The sequence below is a fragment of the Passer domesticus genome, chromosome 11 (assembly GCF_036417665.1).
Source record: "Passer domesticus isolate bPasDom1 chromosome 11, bPasDom1.hap1, whole genome shotgun sequence".
Classification (NCBI taxonomy): domain Eukaryota; kingdom Metazoa; phylum Chordata; class Aves; order Passeriformes; family Passeridae; genus Passer; species Passer domesticus.
In genome coordinates this window covers 21,990,677-22,003,836 of record NC_087484.1, presented here as the reverse complement: position 1 = coordinate 22,003,836, position 13,160 = coordinate 21,990,677, and the positions used below count along the sequence as shown (strand labels likewise).

The window sequence follows — 13,160 nt, the reverse complement described above, 5'->3', positions numbered from 1 at the left end:
AACGCTCAGTGTCTAATTTCACATTAACCATAATAAAAGTGTGCAGCTGCTAAGAATGTAAAGATGGAGGCTGACAACGGAAAACAGGGGATTTCACTGCTCATGGTGGCTCCCATTCCTTTCCTTGCTTTGGACCCATCATCAGAGTGGGTGAGCAGAGCCCACAGATCAGCCTGAAAACACAGTGAGATGCAACACCTGCCTTAAGAAGCCCTAAATAACAACTTAACATCAGGTAATGGGAAATAAAACCAGAAATCAGTGTATTTTTGCATTCATCTCAGGTGTATCTCCCACCTACTCAAAAAGGTTCTGTAATATCATCTCCACAATCCAGACAATGAAATTTATCAAGGGAAATATATCTCTAGGGCTGGCTGGCCATGCTAGGTCATACTGAGTTTTTTGAAACTGATTTGAATTTGTTAAAGACAGTCACTGACAAAGTGCAAAAACCAGTGGAATTGCACACCAGCCCTGACATGAGACTGACTGGGTTGTTTGGCAATGTATACCCCAGAAGAAGAGTGGGACCCTGTGAACAAATAAATGTTAAGATCATTAAACAGAAAACCCAGCCATTAAATTCTCGATGACTTTATGTAATAGCTTTAGATGCATTTCACAATAAAATAGCATGGGCAATTCTGGCAAACTTTCTACCAGGCCACATCAGCTGCCATCCAAGAAAAACACCATAAAATCCTCTTTGTAACAGTAGGCTGAAGAACTTCCCAGCATAAACATCCCCCAGTGTTTGCTTCCAGCTAAATGCAAGTCAGAATTAACCCAACCAATGCTGCTTGTCTCAGGTCCTGCTCAGGAAAAGGAGGGTAATAAAATTTTCTAGGAGTAAAAATGAAAGTTACCTGGCCTTTGTAGGAAAGTTCTGACTAAGATCTTTCATGACCATCAGGGCATCCACAGGGGGAGCAGTCAAAATGCGAGCAGCAGTTTGAAAACTCAGATCTTAGAAGTGAAAAAACAGAGGTCAACAACTCAAAACTGAAAACAAGGCAATGCAGAGACATCTTAACTTTATCTTGCAACTTTTTTGCATGTTACCTAAGGAAATTCACTTTCTATGAGCACCTATAGATACTTTTAAACTCATCTTCTTTGTATTCAACTTCTATGTGTTGCCTTGAAGTAAGTAACCCTCTCCAAGTGAAGCAATGTGTGCTCCCTACAGGTTGTTTCAGTTTCTCCTTTTCTTTGGCTGAGCTGGAAGGATCTGCCCTTCCACTAATATAGGTAGATTCCCTGTGGCTACAACATATATTCAGCCTTTTGAATTAGTCTTTTTGAGAGGACGAAAAGGTTTTTCACAGGTTTTTATAGATGTTTTAAGGGAATGAGGCCAAAGCAGCATGTAATTGACTTTGAAATAGTTTTCCTGTGGTCTTGAGAAATCTCGAGATTTCATATCAGAAGTGTGATCATGGAAAGAAACTTTGCATTCCTTTCTTTTCTGCACTCAGCAGCCCATACAAGCAGTCAGTTTAAGAGCAAGTAGCTTACTGTACTTCACAATACAGAAAACAATCCTCATGTCAGAAGTCCCATGAAACAATGCCAAAAGCTATTTCAACACGAAAAGGTACTTGAAAAACCAAGTGTTTTCCAAGTGAGACTGAGTGCAGGAATTTACAGCCAAACTCTGTCAGCTGTACACAGCCACTCACAACCTCAATAGTGTAAAACACCAGAAAACATATTTACATTGACATATTTACATTGACATTGTTTCAGACCATAACTGAAAGCCTTTATCCAGATTACCTTGGAGCTGCCATACTTTCAAAGGTGCCATTTCATTGGTACTTTCCACGAGGTGTTTTCTGAGCTCTTTCAGCTCTTCTGACAAGTCAGGATACAGCTGCCTAAAAGGATACAAGGGTCAAACAACTCCTGTAGCTTCCTATCAGAAAGTCTGCTGCTAATTTAAAGAAATTAAAAAGTATGCTGCTACCACACACGGGAAACTCAGACATGTAAAAAGTAGTAATAAAGCAAAAGATCAGCATTTCTGCAACAAGTTTTTTGATATGACAAAGTCCAAATGGGTTTTACCTTAGTTTTCCAAACAGAAATCCTTGCACTTCATCAATAGGGTCATTTTCATCTATGACTGTGGCATTCACATCTGTGCCTATAAACACACAGAGAACACCACTAGCACCAAGCTATTCCCAAACAGAAAAGCAGGAAAATCTGGGGTTTGTGTGTGTATGTGCACATGTAAAGAAAAAGTACACACAAAGATTACACTATCAAAATAATTTTGGCAGATGCATGGGAGTTTGTAGAAGAGAGATCAGTGCTCCATAAAAGCAGGAAAACAAAAAAAAGTGCAGAATTCTGAGAATTCTGTCTTTCCCTCCCCCGGCACCAAAAAAAACAAAAAAAAAAAAAAAAAAAAAACCAAACAAAAAAAAAAAAAAAAAAAAAAAACACCAAAAACAAAACCAAAAAAAAACCGAAAAAAAAACCAAAAAAAAAAAAAACCACGAGGAACAGGGAACACAGTCTGTTCTGAGGATGGCTGCAGAGTAGCTGGTAAAAAATTATTTGCATTAGTAGTGCCATTACTAAGATCGACTCCAGGATTTCACAAATGTGGAAGTGCCATGGCAAAGATCTGTTTCATAAGGAACAAGCTCCCAAAAGGGATTTCAGAGGTAAGGAAAGAAAAATATCTGCAATTCAGACACTCATAGCAAAACGAGTATAAAATTACCTTGGCAAAATTAAAATGATCACATTAAAATACTTAAAATAAAAATTCACCTTTCACCTGGGTATCATCCTTGGCCTTATATTCTGTACTTTTAATAGCCAGTTCTACACCATAGCCAGAGAGGTAGACCTTCTCCTTGCTGGGATTCTGTAAGGAAAAGCCAACAGTGTGATATTGTCATCTTTGTTTGATCCAAAAAAGAAAAACTACCTCTTCCCAACGCTGAGAAATCTCAGTCTGGGATTTCAGACATAATAGCATAGAGAAACAAACACTGGGAGTGACTCTGCAGTAACATACTCTAATAATTTTATTTCCTACTGTTTTTCAAAACACTTCTTGAAGTTCACCAAGCAAGAATTATGTCTATGAACCAAAAAACCATCAAAATCCACAAAGTAAAGAGGAACACAAAGCAGTGTTTTCAGGATTCAGTGTGTGAGCAAAGCCGAGGGAGATAGAGTCCTGTTATCAAATCAGATAGAGGCTGGAAAGGACTTCAGCTCAAAGTTCAAATATGAAACATTCACTGAAAAGCTACCACAAAGAATGACTAGGAATAAAATAATGACAAAAGACAGGTGCATAATTAGTTCTGCCTTTAATGAGAGAAATATGACCACTTCCTAAAAGTATTTTGAAGTATATTGGAGTCATATAATAATACCAAATCTAAAGTGCAATACACTGAATTTTCAATGTAAGTACTCCTCACAACACTACTTCCTTTTACAAAAGGAAAGTAGTGTATGCAATGTATGACTTTATTTTATTAAAAGTACAAGTAATATTAGAAATTGACCAGCTTTTTTTTTTCCACATTCAAGCCTAACTGCTACACTGAAGGTTTTGGCAATACTTAGTAATATTCAAGTATCAAATCAAAGAACTCTAGTTCTTCATACCTTTTGAAATGTAGTTTTAAATACTAATCCAGTGGCTATGCACAATTTAGTGGAGGAAGATGGACACCAGGATAAACTGCACTAGAAATGGTAAGTGGTTCTGTAAAAAATTACTACAGAAACAATGTCTTGCTTTTGAAAATGGTACCTAAATGTTAATCCTTGCTTTTTATATCAAGTAACTAAAGTAACTAAGTGGCCTGACTGTGAAAGATCTGACTATTTCCCATGCTCTCATATGGGTAGAGAAACACTTTTTTTACACTAAAGTCTCTAACTAATCTGGAATTTAAATCTGGATTTGTGAAATCAAACAATCGTACTTAAAATCTTACTATTAAAAAATCTTACCCTCTTATAGGAGATTTAAAATATTCTGTATTACTCAGCTACATGCAATGAAAAAAAAAACAAAACAAACAAAAAAAAAAAAAAAAAAAACTTCTGAGTCTTCCCAGTAAATTAACAATGAGAGTAGGCAAATGTCAATTTAAAGGGAACAAACCTGGGTCAGATTTCTTTTTGAAAACCAAGGCCAGTTACTCAATTTCAAATACCTCTGATAGAATGCACAAATATACTCACAGCAATGTAGTGTCTGAGCACATAAGTGATTTCTCCTGCCTCAGCCTTGGAAACAAGCCTCCTGTGGTGCCTGTAGAACTCCTCTGAGCCAATCTCTGCATAAAGGATGACCACAGGACTTTCAGGGTTTGCTGCTGGGTACTTGTGGTCCCCCTTGAACAGAAATGGCTTTGGCCTAAGAGGGAACAGTGAAGAGTCACAGTGTGAGTCACAGCACTTCTCACTCAATGCAAAATGCACTTTTTTTTTCTGTTTATTCATTTTTCACTGAATACATATGTTGAGCTATTCCCACATATTATATCAAGGCTGGCAGCACCTGGTGCACGTTGACAAAAGCTTTGTGAAAAATGAACATATGAAAAGAAACAAGTGACTAAGAGCTATTTGGAATCTAATATGATCCTAATTTTAAAAATAAACTACTTCCCTTAGAATTCCAATTAACTTTATCTCCTGATGGTGATTCATAAATTCTGTATGGAAAATTTAAAAGGCTGATACAGAACAGATGTGCCAAGGGCAGAAATTCATTTGAACCTGGTCCTTAGCTTAGTATGCAAACAAAAAAGTGAATTAAAAGTCTATTTTCAGCTTCTTTGTTTACATTTAGTCTAAAGTGCAATAAATACTTATAGTACTCCCAGTAAGTCAGAAGAACAGCATGTGAGCTATAGATGCCATATGCCTGCACACTGACAAAAAACTCTGTATTCTTAAAAGAACTAAATAACCAGGATACAAAAATTGTATTGAAAACAAAAATGTTTTCATATTATGAAAACAATCTGAAATGTAAGGATTTGGTTGGTTTTGGTTTGTTACTTGTTTGGTTTTTAAAATAAGTATTATATTTTATACCTTCTTTTTGTTATTAGCAGTTACAATCAAGTTTTATTCTTGTAGAGAAATCTAAATTTTAAATATATTGTGTGGTAATGGTTTTCTTTGTCAATGCTGAGAAAACTATACAGAGAATAAAATACTGTGCTTGCTTTCACCCACTCATAAAACAATTTGTTACATTAACTCTCATTTGAATATGCAGCACAGCTCCTCCTATTTTCCCTACATACTGAAGGTTTTACACACTCCTGAAAATTCCTACTGTCCTTCAACAGTTTCCAGCTACTTTCAGAATTTGTTTTCAAATTTTCCTGTGCACATTCCTCTTCCTAGCAGAATCATCAAAGAGCAAGTGATAAGAAAACCATCATTGCAATCTGAATTAACACCAAATAAGAGACTGCCACTCCAGTGCCAACAATGGACAGGAGAAATCAGCACTGAAGAACACAGAAACAAAAAGTTTATTACAACCTCTTAACTGCAGTAAGTCTAAAGTTAGGTTAAATTTTAAGAGCTAATCCAGTAACAGGAAATTAAACAAATACCTGTCTGAAGCTGCCTGTAAAAGTTTTCCAAGAGAGTCAAATTCACATGTTTTCTCCCCATGCACAACAAAAAACAGGGTACAGCCCTCTGGTGGAGATTCATCAGCTGCTATCTGTATAAAACATTTATAATAATGTAGGTTGAAGGTTTGCCCTTAGAACAAGTGAAAATTGTAACAGTGTAGCTGTGCAGCAAACTATTATTTCCTACATTCCAAACTTGTACTTCTTCTATGTTTATGACATAATTTAAATGCAAGGTGAAATGGAAAGATGGAGAGTTAAGCCTTTACTTATTTTTCAGTCTGTTGGTATTAACTGTAAGGTTAGTTGCAGGTACAGAAAGCAAGGGGTTTTGGTTGAGGGGGTTTTTTTTTGTCTTAGACATCACAAAAATCTGTATTTGTTAAATATCAAACGAAAAAATGAATCCACATGAACAAGGAAGATCTTTTACAGTATTACTTAAATAAAGCACATTCTCATGTGAGACAATTTCCAAAGAATTAAAAATATTAAAAAAAAGAACAGAGAACACAATGAACTTTTATTTATGAGTTCTAATCACCTTCTCTCTCTCTTTCTATATATATATATATATACACACACATAGATATAGATATATATATATGGATTACTATCTATAAGTTCATCTGAGCAGCAGGAACAGCAGCAGTATCCCAAGTACCAATGGAGCCATAGAGATGTCCTCACAAAAATCTTTGCACCAATTCTTAGTGCAGCAGGCACGAAGATATGCAGACATATCAAAATGCCAATTCTTTAGTCTAACTCTAGACAAAAATTCAGCACCTCATGAAATTTGTATACACATCCACTCTGTAGCTCAGGGGGACAGAGCAGTTAATCAGTTCAGGTTTTTTATATCTCAAATGTTTCCTTCCACAGGTCCCTCCTTCCTGAGCCTTGGTAAAATGCTGTGCACATCACCGGAGCATTTCCTGTACTGACCTGTTGAAAAGCTTGAACTGCTGCAGAGTAGGAGCGTAAAGACAAGGAAAATTTCAACAAATTCTGCTGCAAAGGTGACAGAGTCTGGCAGGCCACTTTCAGCATTTCCTGGTAAGAAGAATAATCACTACCTGCAAAATCAAAGTACAAGCAGTTATCTTTCTATCCCATAATCTCATTGAAGAGAGGCTTCTCATCCTGGTGTGATTTACACCAACAGAAACCTATGACATGATTTCTGAGTATGCACATGACCATTCCTCCTCCAATTTCATTACAGCCAATTCTACAGATGGATGAGAGTGAACTTCAACAGAGACCCAGGAGAGTACACTTCAATACATTCTTGAGGATGTAAACATGGGCAGGGGAGGAGGGAAACAGTTTAGAGCTCCCATATTATTTCAGCTGAGAAATAGTAACACACAGAAAAGGCATTCAAAATATTTCATACTTCATGCTGAAAAAGAATCTGGCAAGCAAAATGTTTCAGACTCATCCACTACAGCTTTTGTCAAATGGATATCCAAAAGCCTTGAGCACATTATAGCAAAAAATATTACTGAAATAAGTACTTTATGAAAGTCAAATGAGGATTAACATAATGGAAGACAGAATACTGTGCTATGTTTTTCAACTAGCAGTCAGCAGTAAGAAAAACTATAAAAACTTACCATCATGCTCAGCTGTCTTAATATTCTCACTGGCTTCAACAAAATTCCAGAATTTTTCTTGACCTTCTTCTGATAAAAATTCACTAAGATGAGAAGAGTGAGTTAGATCTACAAATTTTCTCTCAAGTTACAAATCTGATGCCTTGTGATGCTTTACAGAAAGTTAGCACCTACCACCTATATCAGCAAACTGTGTTACTAGAAAAAGCACTGCAAAAAAGCTAAAACCAAACAAACCCAAACAAATAATCACTGCAGACCAGCACAAACACACAGTACAGCAAGCAGCTTGTAAGGCACCTCCTGATCCTTCAAATGCCACTACCAGGCAGCAGTGTCCATCCTGGCAGCTCTCCCCCCAATGCATTTCTTTGCAATCTCTCTTTTATGAGAAACACACATTTTTGTTTATTTTGCTGAAACAAATTGCAATTATGAGCTTTGGTGGAGATTTTCTGTTTGCTTGTTCTTGAACAAGCAAAAGGAGAAGTCACAGCTTCAAACCATGTTACAATTCCCATCTATAAAGCATACAAGGCTAGATAATGAAATTCACCCTCTGAACATTGCTAGGCACAAACACTGTATCATGGCCACACATGTAACAGACTTGCTATGCTAAAGGATGCTACAACAGAATTTTGGAGCCTGCTCAGTGCCACAGTAACTTGTGTGTTCCAATCCAAGTGTTGCTGGAAGCCCTGGGTAACAAACTGCAGTGCTGGGCTCAGTGCAGTGACCAGCAGGAGTGATTGGACACTGCAGTGCTGCAGCATGCTGCAGTTCATCCCAGGTGAACCACCCTGCCCTACCCAAAGCCTCTGACTACAATGGAGCAAGTCTTTGGCACTTCATTTTGATTATTTGCATACTGTTTCTCATTCCCTTAGGTTGAGTTTTTCCCTAGCAGTGTCACATTGTCACACAGTCCCAGGGTATCTAAATCCTGGCATTAACACCTGTGTTTTGCATTTTACTGCTTAAGGAACTTTCAGTCTTCAGCTTCTCCAGAGAAGGCTACAAAAAAGTAATTTCAGCTAGGACACACCTGTCCTCTGAATGAAAGCCATGCTGATGTGAATGAAACCCAGCAATGCTCAACTATTTTCATGTGGAACAACTGCAGTAAAACAGACAAAATTCCACATGTGGCAATACTCTTAAATGACACAAAATTAAGCACACACTAACTTGAAATTTGACAATTTCTACTGACATCTCCAAACTAAAACATTACAAAATTAAACAATGAGGGATTTCAAAATCACTAAGCAGACTAGCACTGAAAAGACAGCATTTTGTTTTCTTTTCATACAACACCTTAAAAAAAAAGTCTTTAATACCATAGCAGAAATGTTCCCAGGGCGACTTGCACAATATTTAACAAAGCAATTGACTTTAATCAATGCAAAACTCACATGAACAAAGTTAAACTCAAGCTTTACTGAGCTAAATATACACGAGCAGCAGATGTGTACCAAAACCTACAACACTGAAGTAAAATACCTTCAGCTACAGAATCTTACAAGACCGTGCTGAACTCCTCTAGTGCTTTGAGTAAAACTTTATAAGGCAAAAAATACCAACTATGTAATTGTTTATGGTCATTAATGTTTGTTCTAATGCAGAATGAGAGAATTTATCACACAAAACAACCACTGTCTCCTCCAAAATCCTCCTCCCATCTCCCCATGCACAGCAGGGATCACATTCCCACATTACTGCTGTTGTCAGTGACCAGCAACCAAAGTGCCACATAACAACGAGAACACTTTACTTTATCCTCTAAGCATATTCTGATTTGACAATGAAAAGCAATCACAATGCACTTACCTTGTTTCAAGGAGTAAAGGAGTTGAAGACCACTTTGTAGTTAGAGATGTTGTCACAGCCTTAGAATCTGCTTTTACAAGAGAAGAGCTGAACCAGACTCCAAGAACTGCAATAAGTATTCCCATTTTATAGGAGACTGAAAATGATGAAGGAAAATAGTAAGTCTTGCATTGTCTCTTCTTATAAATACAGCATCTCAAATATATTGAGACATCTGTTAAGATTTTAAACTGCATTTAATGCAATACATTAGTGAGATGATCACACTCTCACCTGGGCTTACAAAATCACAAACTTGGAGAGGCAAGGAATTTACAAACTTACTCCTGAGATGTAATTAAATCTAAATCAATTCCAGCTTCCTCTGTGTTTATGCTTTCTGTTACAGGACACCAACACCACAAACTTCTTGCTTTGAGAGGTATTACAAACTGCACATATTTTATATTGGGGGGCAAATAACCCACATTTTATAGGAAGTAAAATCACACTTTGTGTTAGGAAAGATCCAGCAGCTATGGACTAATCCAGGCAAGGGTGAGGTTCCCCAGTCAGTCCTTTAGGTTTTTGGGGAATGAAGAAACAAGTATTTTCTGGCTGCACTAAGCACCACCAAATTTAAAGCTGAAAAATTAATGAAATGATGCAAACAGACTCAAATTAAACAACCTACTGCAAGAAGTGACCAAAAAACCAAATTATTCCATTTCTTTATTGTCCTTCATTTTGTGTATTCTCAAGCCTTTGTATTCTCTGGCCTACACCCCAAAAGAAAGCCAAGTGGAATTTCCTTGCCCACAACTCTTCAGCTTATGGAAGACCTGAATTCTTCTGTTCCATTACATTCTCCAAAGACTCAAGCTGGTTTTGCCCCTCTCTAATATAGTATATTTATATTTATTACACACCCAATATGCACTCAAGTACTCTTTCATTTCTTTATCTTTTTTTCCTGGATAACTCATTTTCCATGTCCCCCCTGCACCTGAAAAAATGCCCTGCTGCAATTCTACATGTATCACACCCAACAACCTGCCAGCATCTAACTTTTGTCTCTTTTTTATTACAACCTCAACATAAAGAATAGGGTAGCTTTAAGCTACCTGTACATATACATAGACAAACAAACCAAATCCTGCTCTCTTTAGAAGTTTACACCCCTCCAGCCAAATGTTTCCCAACAATAACTCAGACATTGTTGTTTCTCTGGGAATAAAACCAGAAATTCCTGCTGTGATCTCCAAAGAGCAGCTTGGTCAGCTGCACAGGACATTTGCTTTATGCCACACCTGGGAAGCAGACAGATGGCATCACAGAGTGGGCACAGCCATCACGCCCTGTGTGCACAGGGGGAAGCTCAGCCAATATTTGTGGAGTGAAATATTGGCTGCTGCCAAGTGCAAGGAAAAACCACAGTTCACAGCTCCTCCCAGAGATGGATCCTTCTTATTCTCTGCAAATCACACACTGGAGTTTGGAATAGGTAAATGAATATAGCCAACAGCACTCTCATGGCTAAAGCTCCTGTGCTGCTCTCTTGTGCCTGCCTTCCTGCTCTGGGAAAGACGGAATTAAAAGCCTTTTTCTGTATGAAATAGGGAAAAAAATGACACATCTGACACTGGACACAGTTTAGCCAACTGAAAACCTGCACATTAGAAATCTACAATTCCTCAATAACAGCCACAAAACAAAGGAATGACCAGTATCTCAAGTTAAAATACACCACAGAAACAGGCAAGAGGCACAGGAATGAACAAAAGTGACACAAGGAGCTCCAGCTCTGTGCCAGGTAACAAAGCAAAACCCAACGTGAATTACAACACCGCAAAGCAGTGTAAATATTTTTCCTTCTTATTTTTCTTCCAATTGCTCCGTTTAAAACACTCCTGGAAACCTGCACATGCAGCCTCGGGGGCAGGAATAAATCATATCAGAATCACACAGCCAGCCAGTGCCCTCTGCCATGCCCTGCGGGGTCAGTCTGGTGGCAAGCGGGTGAAGGGCACGGGAGAGCGGGAGCGAGGGGCGAGCCCTGCTGCAGGCACAGCGCTGAGGCACCGGCACGGGGCTCGCCGGTACCGGCGGGCACGGATGGCGCCGGGGGGCACGTCCCGTAAGGGCTCCGCTGCCGTGCTGGACCCAGCCCGCGGCCAGAAACCAGCCGCTGCAGCGCTGGGCAGCCAGGGCTCAAAGCGCACCTCAAACCCGGCCCGGCACGGCGTGAATGCTGCGGGGCGATAAACCCGAGCGCAGCCTCCGCCGCTCCCCGGTCCCGCTGACCGACCGACCGACCCCGCGGGGCGCGGAGGCCGCTCGAGGGGCCCCGCCGGTGTCGGTCCCTGCGCGGGGCTCGCCCCGGCCGCCCGCTGCCCCCCGGCCGCGCCGCGGGCCCGCCCCGCCGCCGCCCCCTCAGGGCCCCGCCGCCGACCGCGTACCGCACCTGCGAGCGGCCGCGCGCCCGCCCGGCTCCCGCCGCCCGCGCCGCTTCCGCTTCCGCCGCCAGCCCGCGGCGCGCGGCGCCGCGCAGTGACGGCGGGGCCGGGGCCGGGGCTGGGACAGGGAACACGGAGAGCGACAGGGACAGGGTTCGCCCGCAGCCCGGGCCCACAGCAGCGGCTGCTCCCGGGCTGCTGTGCCTCTCGGTGTGACGAGGCAGCGCCCGAAGCGAAGGCGGAACCTGTCGATTTTGTGCCATTAGCTGTCCCCTGAGCGGTCGCCAGCCTGTGCTGCTGGAAGGACACCCTGTGCAAACAGCTGCTCGTTTATGCACGGTGCAGAGACCGGGGCGGGAGGAAGTGAAAGAAGCAAAGGCAGATTAAAACCAGCCGTTCTTCATTTGTGTTCTCTGCCCCTTGTACACGTTCCCATCAGAACTGCCTTGTCCGTGCGGAAGGAGCGCGCTCCGCTCGGCTCCGTGCGCTCCGTGCCCCGCTGCCCCGGCCGCCCCTCTGAGCCCTCCGAGACACCGAGCTGCGGCAGCGGCACTGGGTCTCAGGCGGGACGTGGAGAGCCAGAGGGAAGCTGTAAGGCCAGCCGGGCAGAGGGGAAGGGAATGTCTCAGGAGGGAGATGAACGGCGGGACAGGCGTGGCTGGTGCGGGGCCTGGAGGGTGACACCCGCCGCCACAAACTGCTGCTCCGGGCACAAACACAAACACTGCTCTGCTCCTGATCACAGCACAAACGCTAAGGTGTGCGAGGCAGAGCTAGGGATTACTTACACGTGATCTAAAGGTTTCCTTCCTGGTCTCGTTTTAAAACATTATTAAAACTCTGAAAGTGGCAGGTGTCTGGCTGAGTTCATCTCTGAGTGTCAAAACATGAGAATATCATGAAGAGTGTGTCAGTGACCAAAAGCAAGGCAGCCCTGCACTGGTGGTCTCTGAGGGCTGTGATGTGCGTCGTCTCCGAGGTGTGTGGGTTTTATTATCCTTTTTCCCCCTGTATCCCAGTTATAGGGGATCCCCCATCCCTTCCCAGGACGAGGTTTGAGGACTTTGGGGAATCCCCGGGGTGCCTTGGGGGGTTTGGGGTGCTAAGCCCCAGGGATCCCCAGAGCCCCCGCCATGTCCTTGTGTCCCTTCCCAGGGTTGGTGGAACACTCTGGGCAGCCCCTCAGGGAGTTTTGGGGGACCGCCCGCATTATGGCGGGTTGGGGATGTTTTTTGGGCGCTGGCTCCCTCTGTGCCCTCCCCAGGGACACCCAACGCCTTCCCGCCGTGTCTGCCTGTCACTTCCCAGGCTGCGTGATGAGGACTTTGAGGGGGGGTGTGAGGGGGGTTTGGCCGGGTGTGGAGAGCAACAACGGGCTGCGGAGCTGGGGGTGGCGGCCGGAGCGGGCCCGTGGGGGCTGTGGCCGGTCCGTGGGGGCGGCGGCGGGTCCGTGGGGGCGGTATTGGGTCCGTGAGGGCAGTGTCGGATCCATGAGGGCGGTATGGGGTCCGTGGGGGCTGTGGCCGGTCCGTGAGGGCGGTATTGGGTCTGTGAGGGCGGCGGCGGGCCCGTGAGGGCGGTATTGGGCCCGTGAGGGCGGTATTGGGCCCGTGAGGGCGGTA

The 13,160-nt window shown here is 42.5% G+C and overlaps 1 protein-coding gene across 5 annotated transcripts in view; it reads right to left on the bottom strand.

Annotated features, from left to right (window-relative positions):
* Nucleotides 1-11,701, bottom strand: part of UGGT1 (UDP-glucose glycoprotein glucosyltransferase 1) — a 40,031-nt gene extending 28,330 nt beyond the window's left edge. For 2 of the 5 annotated variants that reach the window (XM_064435800.1, XM_064435802.1), the window contains exons 1-10: nucleotides 11,547-11,677; nucleotides 9,104-9,239; nucleotides 7,271-7,353; nucleotides 6,597-6,727; nucleotides 5,625-5,737; nucleotides 4,231-4,405; nucleotides 2,791-2,887; nucleotides 2,074-2,152; nucleotides 1,783-1,883; nucleotides 870-969 (exon numbers count right to left, since the gene is read on the bottom strand). In XM_064435800.1, the coding sequence (XP_064291870.1) occupies nucleotides 870-969; nucleotides 1,783-1,883; nucleotides 2,074-2,152; nucleotides 2,791-2,887; nucleotides 4,231-4,405; nucleotides 5,625-5,737; nucleotides 6,597-6,727; nucleotides 7,271-7,353; nucleotides 9,104-9,228 (1,004 nt within the window). In that variant the 5' untranslated portion in view covers nucleotides 9,229-9,239; nucleotides 11,547-11,677. Of the gene's footprint in view, nucleotides 1-869; nucleotides 970-1,782; nucleotides 1,884-2,073; nucleotides 2,153-2,790; nucleotides 2,888-4,230; nucleotides 4,406-5,624; nucleotides 5,738-6,596; nucleotides 6,728-7,270; nucleotides 7,354-9,103; nucleotides 9,240-9,376; nucleotides 10,179-11,304; nucleotides 11,399-11,546 lie in introns of those variants that run through there. The other 3 variants (XM_064435801.1, XM_064435798.1, XM_064435799.1) reach the window with 3 other exon arrangements.
* Nucleotides 11,702-13,160: the final 1,459 nt, after the last annotated feature.